Below are 24,369 nucleotides of genomic sequence, written 5' to 3'. Positions count from 1 at the left end.
CGAAACTAATAGACCTGAGATGAGAAATTACAAAATTAATTCCATTTTAAAATGCTTTTCATGGATATAAACAGATCTGAGATGAAATTCCTGTAAAACATAATTTATGGATTGATGAAACTTTTTTTTTATATGTTGCTGTGTTTTAATTTTTGACTGATAAGTGGTTGAATGGTGGTAGGTTGGTCTGACTTGGGAGTTCTTGTTTAAACACAGACTAGAGCAGTTGAGTTACCTGTGAATTCATTGTTCATTACATTGGTTTGATCATTTTAAAGGGTTGGGACTCAAAGGGCTGAGAGATATGCCCCCTCAATCTTCAGGTAATGGTTCTACTTCATTGTCATTACTCCTTAGGGGCATGCATTGTGTTCTTCAATTCATCTTGGTCTAGATTTAGGTTCATTATTTGATTTACTGTTTTTTCCCTTTATTTTGTTATTAGCATATATTTATGAACACAAGATTCTAGAAGTGTTGGTGTTTTATTTTCTTAGTAGTTTCTAAAGTTTGGAAACGAGTAAAATGCTTTCATGTCTTTCATTGTAAAAAAACAGGCTTACATGGAAGTTTTGATGGCATGTGTGGAGTCGGAAAAAAGAAAATAAGGTATGTTTTGCTTCTCATTACAATGTGGATTTTACTTATTCAATTAAATACTATTTTTTTATGTGCAATTTAATGGTTAGTTTTCCTTTTAATTGTTCATTCACTACTAGAAAAGGGGTAAACAACACAGAAGTATTTGCGACGGAATGGAATTCGATCCATTTATGTAAATCTGAATTCGATTACTTGCTTAATCCGAATCCACATAATTTGAATTTAAACGAAACAGATTCAGATAAATCCGATCTGATCCAATTATTTATCCGATCCGATTAAATGGTTTACCTATAGGCTGCAATATGCTAGATCTAACGTCACCATTTGTGAGTCCGTTGGCGATGGCGACAGGACTTCTCCGGCTAAGATGAAACAAGTTAAGATCTGGATTTGTCTTCGCTACTCTCCTTCTGCTGTTGCTTCTATATTGTAGGCCCTCTCTCCATCCTTTTCTCCTCACAACTCTCTCTCTCAAGATATAATATCTATATTTATAGGCAAACTCAGATCTGTATTCATTTAAAAAAATGCTATCAACTATCGAAACTTGGGTATGGGTTTGATTTTATTCCAATCTGATTGAAATAAAGATGAAGATGAAACTCACAATTACCCAAATGATGTTTTCTTTAGTCAATAGAGAATGACCCATACTTCTTGTGGGTATCTATATTATGCTTGGCATGTGGCGAGCCCTACGGGCGTCACGTTATCACCATCACATCCATGTGGCAGACCCCTGAGGCACCACGATGAGTTGAGGTTGTATGCCTAGCCTAAGTGAGGCATGCACACCACCCAGTATGAAAACAAGGCCACAACTCACTTTGATAGAGCTAGCTCACCTAAAGCTCTCCATGTCCCTTCATAATTCAAGAAATACATTCTCTACCCACTCACCCCAACTCCATAGCAACATAGTTGGACTCTTGGCTCATCTATGTTTGGTTCACCTATGTTTACTTGGCTGCTCAAGGTGAGCCCTTGGCACACCCATGCACTCACCCTCTTGGTTGCCTAGGTTAGGAGCAGGACCTAGGCACTCCCGCTTGGGATCATTGGAGGATTGTCGATTGGAGGCTAAGACCTTGGGATCGTCAAGGTCGTGTAGCTGTCTCCCTGCAGTGACAGCTCCCCCTTTGACCTGGCTTAGAGAAAGGGACGTTGATCTTATATTTACATCTGATGCACATATGATACGCTTCTCAAGATATCATACCTACAGCTGCAGCTCTTATGATGCAACCTTTCCAAGAACCTGAATCATAGGACACAACTAGTAGGGCTAATATCACCCTCCTATCGAGTTGAGAAGAACTCGTTACCTGTCTTGAGGTTGCTTGGGCTCCAATACTCTTGGGGTGTGTTTGATTGGACGGACTGGAAAAGGAGGGATTAGAATCCATCGGACTTGAATCCTGGGACTGTGAATCCCCCGGACTATTTGGTCGGATTGGATATGTATCCTGTGTTTGTTTTTTCATGGGATTAGATGTCTGGATAGGACTATTTTCAGTGAATCCAACGTTTGGTTGGACGGACTGGATAAGATAAATGAACAAAAGACTATTTTACCCTTTTTCAATTGTTTACTATGTAATAGCAATATTAAACATATCTTTAATATTTTAATTATTTTTAGTAAACATTAAACATACTAATGGTTAAATTTTGTTTAAAGATATTTAAACATACTAATATTGATAAAAAAATTTGACTAGTATAGATTATTTTTATTTAAACAAATAAAAATTTATTGTTGAAATTAAACATATTAATGGTTAAATGTTTAAATTTTTATTTAAACAATTAACATTGAAATTATTTTGATGTACAGATTATGTTTAAACAATTAACAATTAACAATTAAATAAATGTTGATGTATAGATTATGTTTAAACAATTAACAAATGTTGATGTAATTAACAATTAACAAATGTAGATGTAATCAAATGTTGACGTATTAAAACATAATTTAATAGATGTTAAATAAATATACATGTTGATGTACAGATGTTGAAATAATTTAATAAACATGTTGATGTACAAATGTTTAAATGTTTAAATAAAACATAATTTAAATAAATGAAATTATTTATTGTTGAAATTAAACATTTAATTGTTTAAATAAAACATCTATTAAAACATCTATTAAATTTAAACAATGAAATTAAATAAAACATAAACAAAATTTTAAAATAAAACATCAATAAAATATCTATAAAAAATTATTTTAAAAAATTAAATAAATAAAACATTAATAAAAAGTTAAATAAAATTATTTTATTTTTAAATTGAGACATTTAAATTTTATTAAATTTTATTAAATATAATACATAATTAAATAGTAGAGGGTCAAAATGGTCATTTTCGCATATAATCCAAACAGTGATTAGTCCCCCACTTTCTGTCCCACCCCCCCCAGGACAGGATAGTCCCTCATATGGGGGACATGGAGTCCGGCCGGACATGGAGTCCGCCGGACTAAAAAAAAATCAAACGACGGATAAGGTGCACTATTTGGATTACAATCCAAATAGTGGATAGTCCCCCCTCCTAATTCCCCTAATCAAACACACCCTTGAAGTCTATATAACCACATCATAAGTGCAACTACAATGACACAACAAGAGCAACAAGAATCACATAACAAGTGTTCAAGGTCTCTCATTGCCGCCCCTTTCCTTTCTAAGCCTACCTTGGTCTTCTCCTTTTCCACCTCCGGTGATCTCAGGCCATTGAAGTGTCCACCATCTTCCCAGAGGTCAATGACCCATCGCCTCTAATCTCCGTTTCCCACAATATACACCACTGGGGAAGAGTGGTGCTCACTTCACATGGCACCCAAAAAGAACTTCGGAACCGGCACATCGACATCCTAAGGTGGCGGTAGGGAGACTTTGGTGGAGACCTCAGAACACAACCCCAACGGCTTTCCGGAGGAACAATCCTCTCAACTGGCCATAGCGGAGCAGCTACGTGTATTGACTAAGAGTGTCACCAACAAAACTTGCAACCCTTGATGGACGCCCTACTAGCCTTACAAAGGGCATCTACACTTCCATCATCATCTAACCCTCGTTCTTCATCATAGAATGGCGTTCAACCATCAGCTCAAAATGGCTTAGAGGCTAACCCCACTACACAAAACAACTTGCAAAACCAAGCGGGAGGACAAACAGTCGCCCCGCTCCCTCCATCGGCTCCAAGCCAAGTACCTCCACCACAAGTTGGTTCGGTCGGTGGAACTCCCACCGCAGTGGATTCATCTTACTCTCCGATTCTTCTGCGAGACCAGACTCCTTCAGCCCAACCATTGACATTGGACGTGGTGAAAGAACACATATACAGTCTACTTCAGACAAACAAAGGTCACATCCTTGCTTCTCTAGAACTGGACCTCCGTCATCCTTAACTTATTCACATTGCAAGTCTCCCATATTTGGTAGGGTATACTGCACCCAAGTTTGTCTGTTTTGACGGACGAAAGGGGAATGCTAGGGAGCACGTTTCGTGCTTTCTTGATGCTTTTGGTGCTCACCAAGAAGATTGAAATCTTTGCATGAGAGAGTTCTCCAAATCCCTCACAGACCGAGCTCTGCATGAGAGAGTTCACCAAATCCCTCACAGACCAAGCATTTTCTTGGTATGCCAACGTCGCCGTTGGTTCCATCTTCGTGGGAAGACTTGGTGAAGAAGTTTTATATTAAGTTCTTTTATGTCGAAGAAAAATTAACTACTCTCCACCTCATAAGAGAGACACGGCGACAAGGAGAAGATATCTTGGTTTATGTTCGCCGCTTCAGAGAAAAAACTAGTAGACATTGGCTTGAATGTGTTCTTCCATTCAAAGGGATGCTCACATCTCTCCAACAAAACGTCAATGTGTATCGAAGGGATGCTCACAGCTTACAAGACCGGGCCTCTTCGATATGCTGGCTCATTGGCTTCTCTCGTGGGTAGAATATGATATCATTTGCGAAGCCCCTAAGGCCATCACGAGCCAAGCTTTGGCTGACCTCCTGGCTCATTTACTAGGCGGAAACATGAGCCGCCCTCAAATGAACTTCGAAGTGATGAATTCTAAGCTGCTGAAGTGAATACCGAAGGAGAATGGAGCTTGAGCTTCGACGAATCATCTACTTCCAAAGGAGGAGGAGTTGGAATAGTCCTCCAAATAAAACTTAAGTCAATTTGTCATACAAACTAAAGTTTAGATGCCCCAATAACGAGGCAGAGTATGAAGCCCCGATATTGGGGCTTATGGCAGCACTCCATCTAGGAGTAAGTCTCCTATGTATGAAAGGCGACTCTAATCTAGTGGTCAAGCAGACCAATGGAGGCTATTCTATCAAAGAGCCCTCTTGGCTTCATATAAAACCATCGTCTGCAAGCTAACAGACGAATTCGACACAATAAGGATAGAGCATGCTCCTCGCTCCTCGCTCCAACAATTGACACCCAGGTGCCTTCGCTACCTTGACTTCTAAGGTAGAGTTCTTAGAAGAATTAACCAAGATAGAGTTCCTGAAACGCACCATGCCATGCTCAGTAACACCTATCTTTCTTGAAGAAGAACCCACTGGTTGGAGAGCCCAATGAAGTAGAGCTCAGCTCTCTTTGATAGAGCTAGCTCCAAATATTTTCATCAATTTTTGGCTAAGTTTCCAAAGGAGTAGAGCCAACAAAAGTAGAGCCCATGTAATGGTCCAGCTCTCATTGGTAGAGCTAGCTGGTAAATATAGCTCTACTAGGTAGAGCCAACTCTAAGGTGGTAAAGCTCGCCTTGGTACAATTATCTCCAATACATTTTTATCAATTTTTCAGGCCCATCAAATTTTTTCAGCAAAGTCTCCGATGAAATAGAGCTCTCTAATTTCTTGGCTCTCCAAGATGGCGGAGACCAATGAAGTAGAGTTCTCCTCAGTAGAGCTTGCTCCTAATTTTCTCATCATCAAATATGACTAAGTCCCCAAAGCAGTGAAACCAACAAAAAGTGGAGCCCATGTGGTGATAGCTCCAAATATACTTTTATTAAGTTTTGGGCTCACCAATTTCCTAGCTCTCCAGAGGAGACCAATGAAGTAGAGCTCTCCTTGGAAGAGTTGGCTCTTAATTCCTAGCTCTCCAACAAAGTAGAGCTCTCAAATTTGTTGGCTCTCCACGATGGCGGAGGCCAACCAAGTAGAGCTCTTCTTAGTAAAGCTGGCTCCTAATTTTCTCATCAAAATTTGGTTGAGTCTCCAAAACGGTGAAGTAGAAAGGTAGAGTTCTCCAATTCCTTGGCTCTCAAAGTAGAGCTCTCTAATTTCATGGCTCTCCAAGATTACCAATGAAGAACTCCAGCTGGCACCTAATTCTTGGCTTGCCAAAGTAGAGCTCTCCAATCTCTTGGCTCACCAATGTGTATAGTTCTAAATATATTATTATTTTTTGGCTCTCTACATGATGATAGCTCCAAATATATTATCATTTATTTTTAGAGCTCTCCAATTGTGGCTCTCCAAGATATTAGAGGTCGACAAAGAAGAGCTCTCTCTAGTAGAGCTTGGGTGACAGACCACATGTGGCGACAGACCACATGTGAGAGCTCTCCAATGGCAGAGCTCTCTAATATTTTATTATTATTTTTAAGAGCTTTTCAATTTCATAACTCGCCAATATTTTATTATTAATTCTTAGAGCTCTCCAATTTCATAGCTCTCCAATATTTTATTATTAATTCTTAGAGCTCTTCAATTTCATAGCTCTGCCACAAAGTAGAGCTCTAGAGTTGGCACCCAATTTTCCCATAAAACTTGCGAAGTGTCCGAATTAGCTGGAGTTCACATGGTTACAGCTCTGTAATATTTTATTATTATTCTTAGAACTCTCCAATTTCATAGCTCTCTAATATTTTTACAGCTCTCCAATTTTATAGCTCTCCAATATTTTATTATTATTCTTAGAACTCTCTAATTTCATAGCTCTCCAATATTTTATCATTATTCTTAGAGATCTCCAATTTCATAACTCTCTAATATTTTATTATTATTTTTAGAGCTCTCCAATTTCATAGCTCTCCAATATTTTATTATTAATTCTTAGGGCACTTCAATTTCATAACTGTCCCAGTTTTTTTTATAAAACTTGCTAAGCGTCTGAAGTCAGCAAAAGAGCTGGAGTTCGTATGGTGATAGCTCTCCAATATTTTACTATTAATCCTTAGAGCTCTCTAATTTCATAGCTCTCTAATACTTTATTATTATTCTTAGAGCTCTCTAATATTTTATTATTATTCTTGTAACTCTCCAATTTCATAGTTATTATTCTTAGAGCTCTCGAATTTCATGACTCTCTAATATTTTGTTATTATTTTTAGAGCCCTCCAATTTCATAGCTCTCCAATATTTTATTATTAATTCTTAGAGTTCTTCAATTTCATAGCTCTCTCACATAGAGCTCCTCTTTAATAGAGTTGGCTCCCAATTTTCTTTTAAAACTTGCAAGTGTCCGAAGTGAGTTCACATGGTGATAGCTCTCCAATATTTTACTATTAATCCTTAGAGCTCTCCAATTTCCTAATTCTCTATTATTTTATTATTATTCTTGGAGTTCTCCAATTTCATAGCTCTCCAATATTTTATCATTATTTCTAGAGCTCCAAGTCACAGCTCTCCTAGTATTCTTAGAGCTCTCCAATTTCATAGCTCTCTTATTATTTGTAGAGCTCCCCAATTTATAACCCCCTAATATTTTATTATTATTTTTAGAGTTCTCCAATTTCATACCTCTCCAATATATTGTTATTTTTGAAGAGTTTTCCAATTTCATTGCTCTCTAATATTTTATTATTAATTTTTAAAGCTCTCCAATTTTATAGTTCTCCAATATTCTATTATTACTTTTCAGAGCTCTTCAATTTTATAACTCTCTAATATTTTATTGTTATTGTTAGAGCTCTCTAAGGTCACAACTCTCCTATTATTTTCATAGCTCTCTTATTATTCTTAGAGCTCTCCAACTCATAGCCCTCCAATATTTTTTTATTATTTTTAGAGCTCCAATTTTGTAACTCTTTAATATTATATTATTATTGTTAGAGCTCTCTAAGGTCACAGCTCTCCTAGTATTTTCATAACTCTCCAATTTCATAGCTCTGTTATTATTCTTAGAGCTCTCCAACTCATAGCTCTCCAATTATTATTATTATTATTATTATTATTATTATTATTATTATTAGAGTTTTCCAATTTTAAAACTCTCCAATATTTTATTATTATTGTTAGAGCGCTCTAAAGTCACAGCTCTCCTAGTATTTTCATAGCTCTCCAATTTCATAGCTCTCTTATTATTCTTGAAGCTCTTCAATTTATAGCTCTCTAATATTTTATTATTATTTCTAGAGCTCTCCAAGGCACAGCTCTCCTAGTATTCTTTGAGCTCTCCAATTTCATAGCTCTCTTATTATTCATAGAGCTCCCCAGTTTATAACCCTCTAATATTTTATTATTATTTTTAGAGCACTCCAATTTCATACCTCTCCAATATTTTTTTATTATTATTTTTAAAGAGTTCTCCAATTTCATAGCTCTCTAATATTTTATTATTAATTTTTAAAGTACTCTCAGATTCTTTGGCTCTCCACCAAAATAAAGCTCTCTAATTTCGGCCCTCCAAGTGCCTCATCAAAATTTTCACTACAAGAAAAAACACCTTTGGCGATCACCTTTTTTGAGGTGATTGCAAAAAGTATACTAATCTGCGACCAACATTTATTTTGGTCACCGATGATTGTGTGTTTCGCGACCAACATTTTTTTGGTAGCTAATAGGTAAGTATTTGCAACCAAATACAAAATGTGATTGTAGAAAGTAATGGCGGGGGAGCGAAAAAAAAAGGTGGGACGTTAAGCCTTTTGGTGACCAGTAGATTGTGGTCACAAAAAGGAAAAAGGAATACTGTGTATAACAAAACTAAAAATAGTTTTGAAATTCTGAAATCAAAAACACCTTAGCCTTCAGCTTCCTTCATTGTTGCCCTCTTTCCTTAATCAAAAACACATTTCCTCTCTATCACTCTCTACACTTCCGATCGGTTCATCAAACCCTAGCCACCATCTCCTCACTTCGTCCCTGTTTTTGCTGCTCTTCATCTTCGCCTCCACCAGGTCAGTCTATCTCTCTCTCTTTTCATGTATATATATATTATCGATTGACCTTCCTTTTTCATCGTTGCCCTCCTTCAACTCCCCATGTCAGATTGGTTACTATCCTATAACTCCTCACTCTCTACACTTCCAATCGGTTCATCGAAACCCTAGCCACCATCTCCGTTCACTTCATCCCCTGTTTTGTTGCCTCTTCATATTCGGCTCAGCCATTGTACTTGCTCGGTCAGTCAGTCAGTCTGTCTCTCTTTCTCTCTCTCAAAATACAACGCTTTTTTTTTTAGACCCCTCTAATCAGTCCTGTTTTGCTGCCTCTTCCATCGCCCACTGTCTATCAGATTTATTTTCCCCCTCTATGATACAACCATTTACTCACTACCCTCATTTCTATTTTTAGGGTTGAATTTGATGTTATTTGATGTTAAAGGGTTCAATTTGATGTTATTTGATTGGAACTGTGATTGTTAATGGGGTAATCTTTGTGTTATGCCTTCAGATTTGCTGATAGTGTTTGTTTGGTAATGTATTAAAGAAAAAAAGAACTCCTTTGATCATCTGCAATTACTATACTCAAAAACTCCTTTTCATTTAGGTAGGATTGGTGGGTTGTTGGGTAAATTATGGTTTTAACCATTGTAGTTTGATCTAAATTTTATTTGATTTCTATTATTTCAAATTGAACATTTATAGTCCTTGCACTTTAATTTTAGTTTTTGTTAAAATTCACCTACTCTCCACCTACTTCACCCACTTAAACCTACTCCACTAAACCTAACCCACTACACCACTACCATCTCACCTACTCCACTAAACCTTCACCCACTTAAACCTACTCCACTAAACCTAACCCACTACACCACTACCACCTCACCTACTCCACTAAACCTAACCCACTACACCACTACCACCTCCACTTCACCTACTCCTCACCTACTACACACTCACCCTCTCCTATATATAGGAATCATTGTAACCATAACATCTATATCAATCAATAATACAATTCCCTATTTCTCTTTATACATTAAATTTTCTACATGGTATCAGAGCAAGGTTAAGCACTTAGTATTTTTCGCTTCACCGGCGGGCGGCAACCTCGCCCTGGCCGCCCGCCGGACCTCAACCTAATCTGCTAGAATTTTCTACACATACCTTGAAATTTCTTCGAGTCCACCACCACTGCCTCTCCTCTCACTGTTGTCCTCCCATACACCACCGTCTCGATCGTCTTCATCTACAATGTTGCAGTGAAGGATCTCAAGCGTGGTTTTGTTGCATCCAACTCAAAGGATGATCCAGCCAAGGAAGCTGCAAATTTCACCTCCCAGGTTATTATTATGAATCACCCGGGTTAGATTGGTAATGGGTATGCTCCAGTTCTTGACTGCCACACCTCCCACATTGCTGTCAAGTTTGCTGAGATTGATCGTCGATCTGGCAAGGAGATTGAGAAGGAGCCCAAGTTCTTCCGTGAACATGCTCTCCTTCCTTTTACTCTTGGAGTGAGGCAGATGATTTGCTGCTGTAACAAGATGGATGCTACCACTCCTAAGTACTCAAAAGCAAGGTATGATGAAATTGTGCATGAAGTCTCTTCCTATCTGAAGAAGGTTGGTTACAACCCTGACAAAATTCCTTTTGTCCCCATCTCTGGTTTTGAGGGTGACAACATGGTCCACGAACCTCGATATGATTACACAGCCCAAGAGGCCATCAGACAAGCCTCCTCTTCTCCACATTCTTGATAACACCAACAGCAACAGTTTGACGCATTTATTAGAGAAAAGGTCCAAAGGCAGCTCCTGTCAAAGCTGATGCTCAGCAGGCTGTACAACCTATTGAAGTGCCAGCACTATCCTTGCACATGGGGGGCACCCACTCATTTCTTTATTGTTTTCTTTTACTCACCCATGTGACCCACGATGCAACCTATACTTTTTCTTTTCTTTACACTCTTGTTCCCCACTTTCTTTATTATATATATATATATATATATATATCCCTTTTTTATTATATTATATTAAAAAAAAAAAAAAAAAAAAATCTTCATCTCTCCTCCGTTTGATTTCCAACTCCATTATTTTTATTTTTATTTATTTTCTCCAAACCACTTTCCTTATTTCCTCCATCTTTCATTTTTTGATTTCAAATATATTTTTATTATTTTTTCTTTATTTTTCTTTCACATTCTTTTTAATCTTTTTCCAATTCCCTTCATACCATATAGCTTTGCACACCAAATCATATTTTATTTATCTCAGGGATCAACCCCGATCACAATTTTACACACACACAAAAAAAAAAAAAAAAAAAAAACAACCAACAAACAAACAAACCACCACAACACACCCGCACCCACAGTGGGATTTTTCTTCTCTACTCTGCTGCAGGTCTCTTCTTCTTGCTTTTCTCTTGGGTGTCCCTTACCGGCGCTGCCTCCATACTACCCACTCCACCGAGCACGTTCACTCCACCCTGCTCCTCCACTACAGCATATGGTGGACCTCCAAATCGGAACATCACGGTAGCCTTCCGCTTCAGCTCCTTGTTTTCCGCCTTCAGCACACTTATCTCTGCTCGCGCATCCTTATACATGCGCTGGAGCAGAGCCAATTGGCCGTTTAAATGCTGCACCTCATTTGTCCTACTCTGCAGCCGGTGCGACAAGTTTGTGACTGCCGTCATCGTCTCCACACAGGACTTCAAAGTATACTGATTGGCTTCAATGTCAGTTTGCACTGCCATTTTTTGCTCCACAGACCGCATAGGAAAGTTCAACGGAACAAACCCTGGGGCGCTTGGTTGAGGTTCACTGGCCCCCGCACCAGTTATCTCTCTTGTTGACTCGTTAAGGTCTGGAAAGAGAGTGAGCAGACCACGGGAAGACGAAGCCATTTTCTGGACAACAGAGTGGTACAGAGTGTCTCTCTCAGAAATCTCTCTCAGAAAACAGAGTGTTACAGAGTATCTCTCTCAGAAATCTCTCTCAGACAACAGAGTGTTACAGAGTATCTCTCTCAGAAATCTCTCTCAGAAAACAGAGTGTTACAGAGTATCTCTCTCAGAAATCTCTCTCAGAAAACGAAGAGTTTTTCAGAGTTTTTCTAGCAGGTTTTTGTCTCTGCTTCCAAGCCTCAGCCTCCGCTTAGGTTTATAAAGACCATGACAAAGAGGCCGACACGCGTTCTGTCGATCACGTGCATCGCCGCGTGTCTGGCGCACCTTTTGATGGCACGCCTTTTTATGGATTGGGCACGCCTTTTGATGGCACGCCTTTTGAAAACATGGGCACGCCTTTTGATGGCACGCCTTTTTATGGATTGGGCACGCCTTTTGATGGCACGCCTTTTGAAAGATTGGGCACACCTTTTGAGGGTGCGACTTTATAAGGGTCCGACAAGACTCTGTAAACTGTCCCGACATTGATTCCGGTTAGCTCCTTTATGGGTCCGACAAGACTCTGTAAACTGTCCCGACATTGATTCCGGTTAGTTTCTACAAGGGTCCAGCAAGACTCCGTAAACTGTCACAACAACTGTCACAACATTGTCTGCTACAACGGTCCGACATGACCCCATAAACTGTCTTCTACATCGGTCTGACACCGCCATCCAGTGTCCTCTACACCGTTATGACACCCCCATACAGTGTCCTCTACAACGTTATGACACCACCATCCAGTGTCTTCACCAATGGTCTGACACGACCATACAGTGTCTCTTATCCTCTTTTATTTTTATGTATTTTCTTGTTTTGTTACTCTCTCCAAACTCAAGTTGGTTAGTTCCTATCCCCCTTGAGTTTGCGGGGGGCTGTTAAAATTCACCTACTCTCCACCTACTTCACCCACTTAAACCTACTCCACTAAACCTAACCCACTACACCACTACCATCTCACCTACTCCACTAAACCTTCACCCACTTAAACCTACTCCACTAAACCTAACCCACTACACCACTACCACCTCACCTACTCCACTAAACCTAACCCACTACACCACTACCACCTCCACTTCACCTACTCCTCACCTACTACACACTCACCATCTCCTATATATAGGAATCATTGTAACCATAACATCTATATCAATCAATAATACAATTCTCTATTTCTCTTTATACATTAAATTTTCTACAGTTTTAATTTGATGTTTTTGTTCAAGTTGGATGTTAAAATTGACAATTGTGACACATGTTAAACTTATTGACGTGTATATGTAGAAAAAATTAACTGGACATAAAATGATATTGCCATTTTTAATTTTTATTTTATTTTATCCATTCATGTGTCAACTTGCCAGGCAACATTTAACTAAAACTTTTGTATTTCACTCGAGGGTCAATTGTTCAAATTTATCTACTTGCAATTGAGCCTCTTTCATTGTATATTTCTCAGATCATTTTAGCTGCGGAAAACATTTTTCGGATTCTTGAACTATGTCAACGCGTGGAAGCAACTTTACTATTAGTTTTTCAAATATATATAGATAGACTAATATCCATACATTAGTGTCCGTTGTCTTCCTTTGTGTGCACTTGTATTTCTCTATTATTGTCAAGCATAAGTAAGATTTGAATTTGAGAGAATTGTGCAGGTTCATGAGACTATCATTACTCTCATTTTGATAGTTTAAAATTTAAGTCGATTTAATAATCATAATTTTATTTTATTTTATTTTATTGTGTTTGTTTTTGAAAAAATAAATAAGAATTGTGTTTATAACAAGGGTGTTTTTTCAGTAAATCCATTATCTAAGAGTGTTATTCCATAAGACCCATAGTGTTTTATAATATTCCATTAGGTCCATTTCATACCAAAAGACCAAAAAAAGCCTCCAACAAACACGCGCCTGTGTCTTTGAATCTAATAATCGTCTCTCTTCCCCTCTATTCTTGCGCAGGAAATCACGCACAGTATCTCTACCATTCCAGAAATCCAAATCCGTATTCCATATCGTCTCAACGCCCAGAAGATTGTCTTTGTTCCACCGTTGCATCGTCTCATCATCTTCTTCGTCGTCCCTACGCCGCCAGTCGCCGAAATCGTGGAATCACCATTGTTGAACATCCGTAAGGTCTATTTTCGTCAAAATCACCTTCGACGACTATTTGTGACAACGCAACCGTCGAAATGGGCAAAAAATGTAAGCATTCTACTCATTCGTGTATTTAAACCCTAAATCTCTTTTTCAACAAACAACATTGTGAACTTTCACAAATATCCCCTGTTTCTATTCATACAATATATAGGAGTCCATATTGTTCATACCCTAACCTTTAATTTGAACCCCTCAATCGTAATCCCTAATTATATTGATTTTTTCAGTCAAAAACATTACAGTTGCCATTATGTTGTGTTCACAACTGTGAACATTCAAATGGTTTGGAACGATGTTAGCCAAACCAAATTGTTTCTGTTGTTGTTGTTGTTGTTGTTGTTGTTGTTGAAAGCTGTCACATTGATTGAAAATGTTTGGATAATCAAATTATTCCAAATATTATTGGTGTTGTTGTTCAATGCTGTTAACAATCACATGGATTGAAAATGTTTGGTCAATTCTGTTGTTGTTGTTGTTGAAAGCAGTGAACATTCACATTGATTGAAAATGTTTGGATAATCAAATTATTCCATATATTATTGGTGTTGTTGTTCAATGCTGTGAACATTCAAATGGATTGAAAATGTTTGGCCAATAATTATTTTGTAATATTGTAGATTTTTTTCCCCTTTTGTGAATGTTTGCCTTGTTGGTATTGTTGATTGTTAATGGTGATCCAATAAGTTGAACCTTCAATTCTTGATTATTTTACATGAAAGTGGCATGAAATACAGTCCCTGCAAATATTGACACTATCCTTCCCCCCCTCTATCAAATTGTTGTTATTAACCGTAGTGAACATTCACATTTAAAGTTCTTTGTGTTAGATGTTGTTGTGATTCATAATTATGTTGTGAACATTCATTACATGTGTAAATTAATTAGACACTTTGTGAATATTAACCAGTGTGTTTAGAGGAAATATATCACTTTTGTTATCCTATGTTTCAAATTGTATTTCAATTTTGAGGTTGTTTTATAAGATTGGCATTGCATGATTGTAGTAAGAATGTGCATTGCCATACAAATTAGGACTGTAAATTTTCACAACATCCTTTTATATGTTTGTATTAACATCCACATGTTCTTGAATGTTGTTCATGGTTGTATAAAAATACATTGATTTTTACACTCACACAATATGTACATTGTGTTTGTGTTGACATAGTCAACATACAAATCCATGTACAGATGTGGATATTCACATCCATACACGAACTGTGGTCATTCACACCCATGCACACAACTGTGAACATGCACATCAGTGGCGATGCTGTGAATGTTCACATCTGTTCCACTATGCTAATCACGTGAGCCTTGACTTAATTTTTTTTTAAATGTTCCATTTTGCAAATCTTGCACAGAAGAAAACCTTAAAGAAAAAAAGAGACGAGTACCATGTCAAGGATGAAAGTCCACAAGCAAATACTAGCAGCAATGTTGACAGGCGGCGTGCGAACTACAGATCTAACATGACCGGACTGGTGAAATTAATGAAAAGCACCAAATTCACACAAGCACAGCTTGGCTGCCTGCAACAAACACCTTTTTGGCATTTGTTAGATGCATCGAGAAACAATGAGATCGACCTTGACAAATGCATGAAGTACGATGATGTTGTGTATGTTCTACAAATGTACAAAGCTTCAAAAGATGCCTTCTACATTGGGGAGAAGAAGATGAACATACACGACAACGACATCAAGTTGATTTTTGGTGTGGACTGTGGCATCAAGCCGATGGACATATCATATGGTGCGAAATCAAAGACTGGCATTATAAACAAAAGGTGCAAAAATGTCAGCCGGTTGACTTCAAAATGGATACGCACCCTTTTGACTGAGGCATTGAAAGGCAAAAAGAAAGATAACAACGAAGAAGTCGCCCCGACTAGTCTACATGATGCTTGCCAAATTTTTTTTTTCTCAACAAGCGGTGAGACGATAGGATAGGGCTACTACGCACATATGGTCCCATTGGAAAGCATGCAAGAATATGATTGGGCCAATTAAATTAGAACAACGGTGACATCCTCCATTTCTCAAAACGACAAAAAGCTAGCAAACGTCATCGGCTGTGTCATGTTATTGAGGGTAAGTACCCATGTTGTCAAATAATAACATTCACACGTCCTTCAGTGTTGTTCATCTAAGCCAACTGTGAACATTCACATCTGTACCACTGATGTGAATGTCCATATGCACTTATGTTTCACAGATGTGAATGTTCACATCTGTACCACTGATGTGAATGTTCATATTCACTCATGATATAATACTGTGAATGTTCACAACAGTGCCACTGTTATTAATGTTCACATGTGTTGACAGTACTATGCAAATGCTAAATAACATATGTCTTTGTTGTTTTATTGAAGTATTGGTTGTCTGAGCACACAACTATCCTACAACCTCACAAGCCCAATGCATTTCCTCACTGTGTCGAGTGGGATTTGACTACTTTACAAAAGGAGATGAAAACCACCTCTTTGGCTGATATTGGTTTTAATAAGGTAGGGCCTTCAACTATTGATCAAAACATTTACATTATGACACCACCCAAATATATACGTTAAGTAACATAACTTTTTCATTTCAGGTTAATGCCGGCGAACTCTTTGCAACACCAACAGAATTACAAAAGTTCAGGCGTACAACATTGAAGGTGGAGGCCGAAATTTACGAACCAGCCGCAACATCTCCCAACCTATCTGACATCAAGGAAGAACAACACAATGGCAGCGACTTCCAATTTTCTGGGGATGGAGTTGAGCTAAAGGACAGTAATGCGGACATTCATATTCTGTTTACCAGCCCACATGATGAGAGAGCTATTCTCATAGCAAACACAAACCAACCTGATTTCATTGATGTGTTTATCAAAGAAAATTGGAAGGCTTGGAGCGTCATAAGGCAATGGGAAGCAAAGTACAAACACCTTCAATTCTCATGGGAGTTAAGGGCAAGAGTCATAGCTAATCTTGAACATAAATTGTTCAACCAGTCAAGCCCACCCAACATGAATACCAAAATAAAAAAGTGCATGGAGCAGAAAGATGAAGAAATTAAGCGCTTAACGCAGCTGGTCATCGACTTAGAATGCGAGAAAACAATTCTTCAGGACATTCACGATGACCAGTCAGTCCACATTGTCACACAGGCTGAGGCACAGAAACAACCCCCTAGCCCAATGCAATACAATCTCAGCCCACCTTTTAGGGTGAAGCGTATAAAGGAAAAGGATCGGAAAGAACATCACTTGCCTGACTTCCAGTACCCAGACTTACCTGGCCAAAAACAGCTCCATACAGTCGAAATGGTTGAAGATGTGGACAAACACCCACCAGCGAAGCACCCAAAAAATTAACCTTGACCAACAAGTTCAGAGTCTGGAGCGAGATGTCCAAATAAGACAAGCAAAAGGTCCAGGCTTTACAAAAGAGTGGAGACGATGAGTAAGTGACTGTACAAACACCTAATGTCAACATTCACATTCCATAATTGTCATTATTCACACTGTGCTTATTTATTTGATTTGTTCAAAACTGTGAAATGTTAATATTCACATTGGTTTGTTTAAAATGCACAAGTTGCTTGTGTGGAAAGGAGACTCGAAGTCTACACGTGTATTTTGATGACATTGTCAACCTTATCAAGGAGGAATCGATACACAGTAATGTATGCCATTACGAAGATGATTCACTATTCATGCATATACACAGAGACACACACACACACCTACAGCCACAGACACACATTGTTCACCCACCACAAATAATATAATATGACCCTATGTTTGTGCAGCTCATAGATGCATATGCCGAACTATTACATGAACAAGAGGTGGTCAACCCAACTTCAGATGAAGCGTCATTCATCTTCACGAGCATGTGTTTGGTAAAATCTATCAATCCATTTTTTCTAATGTGAATGTGAAACTTCACAGTCCATTAATTATTTGTCCAATGTGTACAGAAAGTGATACGAGAGTACCATCCTCGCAAAATGAGTAAACACATTGATGCACATGTCAAAAACTACTAAGGAGAGAAATACCTATTATTCCCATTGCGCCATGACTTCCACTGGTCGATAGTTGTGTACGATGCTAAAGACAATTTGTGAAGGCATTACAACTCATTGCGCCCAAGGACAGGCATACATGACCCGCATATCGACCAAGCACAGGAAGTTGTAAGTGGCTCTTTTTGTACACAAATATGACTTGTTGTCATGCGTTAAATGAATGTATAAACACATATGTTTATTGGTGCTTAATTTGAAATTCCCTACACAGAGGAAGTACATTGAGAACGTTGTGCGCGTTATTGGCAAATCATCACCGTTATGCACTAAGTTAGCAGGCCAAAACCCGTCACAACCAATCATATCAGTTGATGTCTGTCCTCGGCAGGGCGACGACTCGTAAGCCTCACTACATTTTTTACAAATCCTCCATAACCATTATGCAAACATACATGTCAACTGCTAATCAAAACCATTTTGCATTTACAGAGTGGACTGTGGACATGCAATATGTTACATCATGCGGGCGCACATATACCATGAAGAAATTGTGGGCAACCTCACTAGTTCTGAATGGTGTGGACCACGAGATTTGTTAGTACATAGTTTTTTGAATCATAAGAAATCAGAGTGTCATTAAAATCTATAGGCGGGGGGTGTCCACCTACAAACTAACCAACACTCGATATGAATGTTAATATCAATTGCTTTGACATTTCGACACAACAACTAATTGTAAAACAGTGATACAACATCTATTAATGGAAAAAAGCCACCTGTGAATTTTGATCTACCTTTGGTGTTGTTATGTTTTACAGATGTGAATGTTCACAGTTGCACCACTGATGTGAATGTTCATATTCACTTATGATATTCTTACTGCTGTGTTGTTATGAGTGTAATTTATACGATTGTTTGAACTCGATAGTTCTATAATGCACATATTTTGTGCAGGAATGTATACTTTGTCTACATGACATCATTAGGGATCACATACGCGTGTGAATATTTACATTTATTCTTATTCATAACAGTTGTGAATGTTATTCTTCTCTGCCAAATGGGAACATTCACTTATGATATTCATATGCACTAATGTTTTACAGATGTGAATGTTTACAGGTGCAACACTGATGTGAATGTTCATATTCGCTTATGATATTCATACTATTGTGTTGTGATGAGTATAATTTGTGCGATTATTTAAACCCGATTGTTCTATAGTACACATATTTTCTGCAGGAATGTCTATATGACATCATTACGAATAACATACACGTGTGAATATTCACATTTGTTCTTATTCATAACAGTTGTGAATGTTATTCTTCGCTGCCAAATGTGAACATTCACTTATGATATTCATATGCACTATTGTTTTACAGATGTGAATGTTCACAGTTGTACCATTGATGTGAATGTTCATATTCACTTATGATATTCATACTGCTGCGTTGTGATGAGCATAATTTATGCGATTTTTTGAACTCGATTTTTCTGTAATACATATATTTTGTGCAGGAATGTACATATTGTCTACATGACATCATTACGGATGACATACACGTGTGAATATTCACATTTGTTCTTATTCATAACAGTTGTGAATGTTCACACCATGTCAATCTCTATGCATGTGAAAGTTCACATTACAGTTTATATTTATGTCAACATTGACAACAATAATGTAAAAAAGTTCAGCCCATGTGCGACTTTTCACATCATATGATTCTTTTACGAAAGTGTGAATATCCACATCATGTATTCATCATTAAAACTTTAACAAAATATCAGTTTCGTACCCAAAAAGAAAAAGAAAAAACACAAATCAAATACTAAGTTTGTTAAACCATTATTCTACTTGCCAACACAAAGTAATCTTATTGCAACACAATGTTTGCCAACACAACACAACCTTATTTGGAAAATCAATATAAGAATCCAATGTAAAACACAATGTTGAAATGAAAAATGTACATCCTATATCGGCTCCTTGCATGATTTCCGATTATGGCTTCCCAACTTATCACATCTCCCTCACCTTATTTGCTTCAGTTTCTCACCCCTTGATGAGATTCTATTCTTTTTCGGTCTTCCAGGTGGTCTTTTCACAGTTGGCGGGTATATAGTGAAGTCCGTGGGATCAAAAGACGGCTTTTTCATTGATGGTATAGGGAATATAGCACTCGAATAGGCTGCACGATATGTCTCTACATGAAAGTAATGTTCCACACAATCATTGAGATTGTAGCGGCTCCTCTGAATAGCAATCACAGCATGGTCACATGGGAGTCCGTTGATTTGCCATTTGAAGCAAGAACATGTACGCCTTGCAATATCAACTGTAACAGATGGTATCGAATGAACTTCAAACACATCCTCATTGGCTTTGCTAACTTGCCAAGACCTGCTGTCGTTGAACGAATCCATAAGCATTGTTTCGAATGTAAGACAAATAAGCTCATTCCATTTGTTTGCTTGGTCATGCCGTGCAGACATTTGTCGTATCAACTGCGTACGAATTGTGTCCACCTTTTGAGTGATAGGAAGATTGCGTGCTTCTTTAATCCAATTATTAAATGACTCCGCCGCATTGGATGTCATCTCCCCATAACGCATGCAGCTGCACATCACAAACATTGTACAATACGGAATTTAATTTCTTCGAAATTGAATATGAAATTTGACATTACCACAAAACATAACTAAAAATTCATATCGCTACTATTCTAAACTTGACAAATGGAATACATTAGGAAATTACTATTACCTAAAGTATGAATTTGCCCAGTGCTCCGATGTCAAGTCTTTGAAAAAATTTTGTGCTCGTTGCTTACCCTCCTCTTTTAATTTCACAAGCTTTTCATGAAACCCTACCACAGTTGGCTCGTAAGCACAATCACCCAAACTACTAACTAGGTGATCCCTAAATCCGTTATCAATTTCTTTCATTCGGTCTCTTAAATTGCTCTTCAAGTGTTGTAAGTAATAACCGTAGTGAGTCGATGGGAACACCTTTGGCATAGCTTCTAACAGACCAAGATTACGATCCAAAATAAAAGTAATCTGGCGCTTACCATCAACAACCTTCCCAAGTTCGTGCAAGAACCACGACTAATTGGCCGTGGTATCTGAATCAACAATCGCAAATGCAACAGGAAATAGACCTACAGTACAACACCATTAAACAACTATTCACAATATTCCAAAGTGAATAGAAAACAATATAAAGGAAACAGGTTATGTGGCTGTTTATATCTACATTGCCCTGTTACTATTGTTGTTTTTGGATTTGGGTTCGTAAACATCAATGATGTGAACATTCACATTAATGTCCATTAATGGATAAACTCACATTAGTAGACACTGATGTGAACATTCACATCAGTGTATACTAATGTGAATGTTCACAACATTGTTAATTTCTCAATCACTCATATTATGTTGTTCACATCAATTTGTATTGATGTAAACATTGACATCAATGTAAATGTGGAACATACTGTGTAACCGTCTGTCATATGTCCACACTATGCCGCTTAATGTGAATATTTACATGAATAGACAGCTAAAAAAAGTACTAACCATTGTTTTCATCTTTTGCTGTTGCTGGAAGTAACCTTTGTATTTTCCTTTGAGGAATGTTCCATCTAGGAATAATAAAGGTCGACAAGAATTGAACCCAGACATACACGTAGCGAATGACACAAACAAACGACAAAACTGTTAACTACTCGCATTATAGTCAATATTGACATAACTCCCCGGATTGTAACGCATCACAGCATCTGAATACCACCGCAACTGGTCAAACGATAATGAGTGATCTCTATGAATAACAACCTTTGCTTTTTCCACGCCCAACCATACCACGTGGTAACTCACATCTAGCCCATAATCCCTCTTCAAAATAGTCACCACCTCACATGGCCGAGTCAACGGCTTGTCCCTCACAATTTCAGATATGGTACTCGACACCAAATCAGAACTAACTCGCGCATTCTTCGATGTTCGGACATCCGTACCACAACTTTGCACATCACTAAAAATTTTGATGTAGAAAAAACCATTTGCTTGTTGTGCTCTACAATGTATAGCCCACAAGCAGCCTCTCTCCTCACGCATCACACACACAACAATAACCCTTGTTGTCTTGTTCTTGACATACGGAAACTGAAACCCACATTGGATGGCATACTTACATAAAACATCACGAAATTCTTGTGCACCTCTAACAAACCGTTGTCCTACATGCGTAATACCATTTGCCCAAGGGGCTGACAACACCACCTTCTCCTTATGGTGGCAAAATTTCCGTAGTGCATCAATTTCTTCCTCACCCCCCACACGCAGCGACCCAGAGCTACTCGACTGACCAATATCACTTTTCAACTCAACGACAACTTCTACATGTTGTACCTCCATTGATTTAGCAAGCAATAGCATGTTCTGAAATTCTTCCTCATTGTCCAAATCACACTTATTAATGCCAGGTAGCCGACAGAACAATAAAATAGAACCAGCAGACAACTCACCCTATTTTTCACACAAACACTCCACCAAACGCGAATAACACAATGCGCGGGCAACATTTATTACAGTTGTACTGCAACCATATGTACACACCAACATCATAAAGGTATCCATTTCCTGTAAAAACACAACAATACAAGAATCAACAGTAATCCAAAACGATATGAAAATTCACATTGTGCAAAATTAGATGCCTATGTGTACAGTGCAAGTGTTAAATCCATAATGAAAACTATCACCACTATCTTTACACAACATAAAACATTTAACAATATGAAAATGACACCACCACATTAAGGTGACAGTACACAACATGCAAGCAACCCTCCATAACTTCACATTAACAAGATGTGAACATTCACATTGATACATATACACGGAATTATATCACCCACATAGAGCCTCATTGAGCAAACATCAAAGTAAAATAAGAACATCCACATTCTTCACATAATATTAACAAGATGTGCACATTCACATTGATACATATACTCTGAATTATATCACCCACACAGAGCCTCATTACGCAAACATTAAAGTAAAATGAGAACATTCACATTTTTCACATAATATTAACAAGATATGCATATTCACATTGATACATATACTCTGAATTATATCACCCACATAGACCCTCATTACGCAAACATCAAAGTTAAATGACAACATCCACATTCTTCACATAATCTGAATGACCTCCCCTCCACAGGACCACGTAAAATACATATAATTGAACAAACAGAGCATCCGATCCACATCAATCAAAAAACAGAGCATCCGATCCATATCAATCAAATAACAGAGCATCCGATCCATATCAATAAAAAAACAAAACATCTGATCCATCATACAAATCAAAACATAAACAGAACATGTATTCATAATAAAAAATATGCTAACCTTAATCATGCAATCCTACAATCGTCCTGTTACTCGAAAACAACTGATTTGAACTAGTTATACTCCAGAAAATGTGAAAACCGAACACCGTCCAATTTGTCGTCTTCACTCGAAAATCACCGAACCATACTACAACAGCAACAATGAAACCTTAGCACATCAAAGGCTTTGAACGAGCATGCAAAATAGAAACGTATCCATCTGAATTAGAATGATGATGAAGATAAAAATTACCAAAACTGAATCAACGAAAAAGAAGGCAACGTGTTATGTGTATTAACACAATATATATATATATATATATATATATAAGGGCATAATAGTCCACGTATAAATATAAAATTAGTAAAATGAACCTTATGGAATAAAAAGAAAAGCTTATGGGACTAATCAGGTTATAATATTTTTTTGTGGACCTAATGGGTTATAACAACTCCAAAATGGATTTATCAATAAAAATCCCTTAAAAAAATAAATTCTCTATTTTTTATATAAAATGTTAGAAAAAAATGCTTTTAAAAAATTAAATTTGGTAACTATAAAAAAATGCTCTTAAAAAATTAAATTTGGTAACTATTTTTTTTTTTAATTGTAATGAATTTTAATTTTATTTTTGGTGATGAGAACTTGGTGAGGAGAAGTTGAGAAGCATGAAGAAGTCTAAGTCTCTGTTAGAAGTTGTCGGTTAGCATTCATAGCTGTGTACGTACGCCTTTGCTTTTGTTTTGTATTCCTTCAATGGGTCAAAATTTTGTTTGTTATCTTAAGAAAAAATTACAAAATCTGTAGCAGCTTTGTGCATTGTGGCAGCTCTTTGTCCTGCTCTTTGTGGCAGCATTGTGGCACCAGCAGCTTCATGTTGGTTCTTTGTGCATTGTGGCAACAACTTGCTGTAGCAGCAGCTTCATGCTGCAGCCGCAGCTTCATGCTGCAGCCGCAGCTTCTTGTTGGTTCTCAATCTATTTCTCTTCTTTTCTTGGCAGCAACAGCGGTATTCAATATTATGCTTATTGAATACTAAAACAACCATAATGGAATCAATAACTATTATAGTTGA

At 37.6% G+C, this 24,369-nt stretch overlaps 2 protein-coding genes across 2 annotated transcripts; one reads left to right on the top strand and one right to left on the bottom strand.

Annotated features, from left to right (window-relative positions):
* The first annotated feature begins 592 nt into the window (after positions 1-592).
* LOC114277604 (uncharacterized) lies at positions 593-18,672 on the top strand. The gene is made up of 9 exons (XM_082869310.1): positions 593-609; positions 13,657-13,899; positions 16,232-16,366; positions 16,453-17,308; positions 17,444-17,531; positions 17,658-17,750; positions 17,829-18,047; positions 18,151-18,278; positions 18,369-18,672. The coding sequence occupies exons 3-4, from the start codon at positions 16,328-16,330 to the stop codon at positions 17,218-17,220; spliced, it is 807 nt and encodes a 268-aa protein (XP_082725436.1). The 5' UTR covers positions 593-609; positions 13,657-13,899; positions 16,232-16,327; the 3' UTR covers positions 17,221-17,308; positions 17,444-17,531; positions 17,658-17,750; positions 17,829-18,047; positions 18,151-18,278; positions 18,369-18,672.
* Positions 18,673-19,916: 1,244 nt separating this feature from the next.
* LOC114277595 (uncharacterized) lies at positions 19,917-24,150 on the bottom strand. Its single transcript, XM_082871898.1, has 7 exons — positions 24,091-24,150; positions 22,479-22,529; positions 21,614-22,358; positions 21,465-21,529; positions 20,957-21,046; positions 20,650-20,849; positions 19,917-20,502 (listed from the first exon to the last, which is right to left on the bottom strand). The coding sequence occupies exons 1-7, from the start codon at positions 24,148-24,150 to the stop codon at positions 19,917-19,919; spliced, it is 1,797 nt and encodes a 598-aa protein (XP_082728024.1).
* Between the last annotated feature and the right edge of the window lie 219 nt (positions 24,151-24,369).

The sequence above is a fragment of the Camellia sinensis genome, chromosome 5, assembly GCF_055761805.1.
Source record: "Camellia sinensis isolate YWXY chromosome 5, ASM5576180v1, whole genome shotgun sequence".
NCBI classification, from domain to species: Eukaryota; Viridiplantae; Streptophyta; class Magnoliopsida; order Ericales; family Theaceae; genus Camellia; species Camellia sinensis.
Note: the sequence above shows the minus strand (reverse complement) of the source record. Positions and strands in the feature narration are given on the sequence as shown.

Bases quoted from the DNA above. Each gene is read 5' to 3' on its own strand.
- LOC114277595 (XM_082871898.1), bottom strand. From the start codon at position 24,150: ATGCTGCCACAAAGAGCAGGACAAAGAGCTGCCACAATGCACAAAGCT. The intron at 21,530-21,613 runs GTAGTTAACAGT...TATTATTCCTAG, and splicing joins CAATATTGACTATAATGCGA to ATGGAACATTCCTCAAAGGA. The intron at 20,503-20,649 runs GTAATAGTAATT...TGTGATGTGCAG, and splicing joins TGGGCAAATTCATACTTTAG to CTGCATGCGTTATGGGGAGA.
- LOC114277604 (XM_082869310.1), top strand. From the start codon at position 16,328: ATGAAAACCACCTCTTTGGCTGATATTGGTTTTAATAAG. The intron at 16,367-16,452 runs GTAGGGCCTTCA...TTTTCATTTCAG, and splicing joins CTGATATTGGTTTTAATAAG to GTTAATGCCGGCGAACTCTT.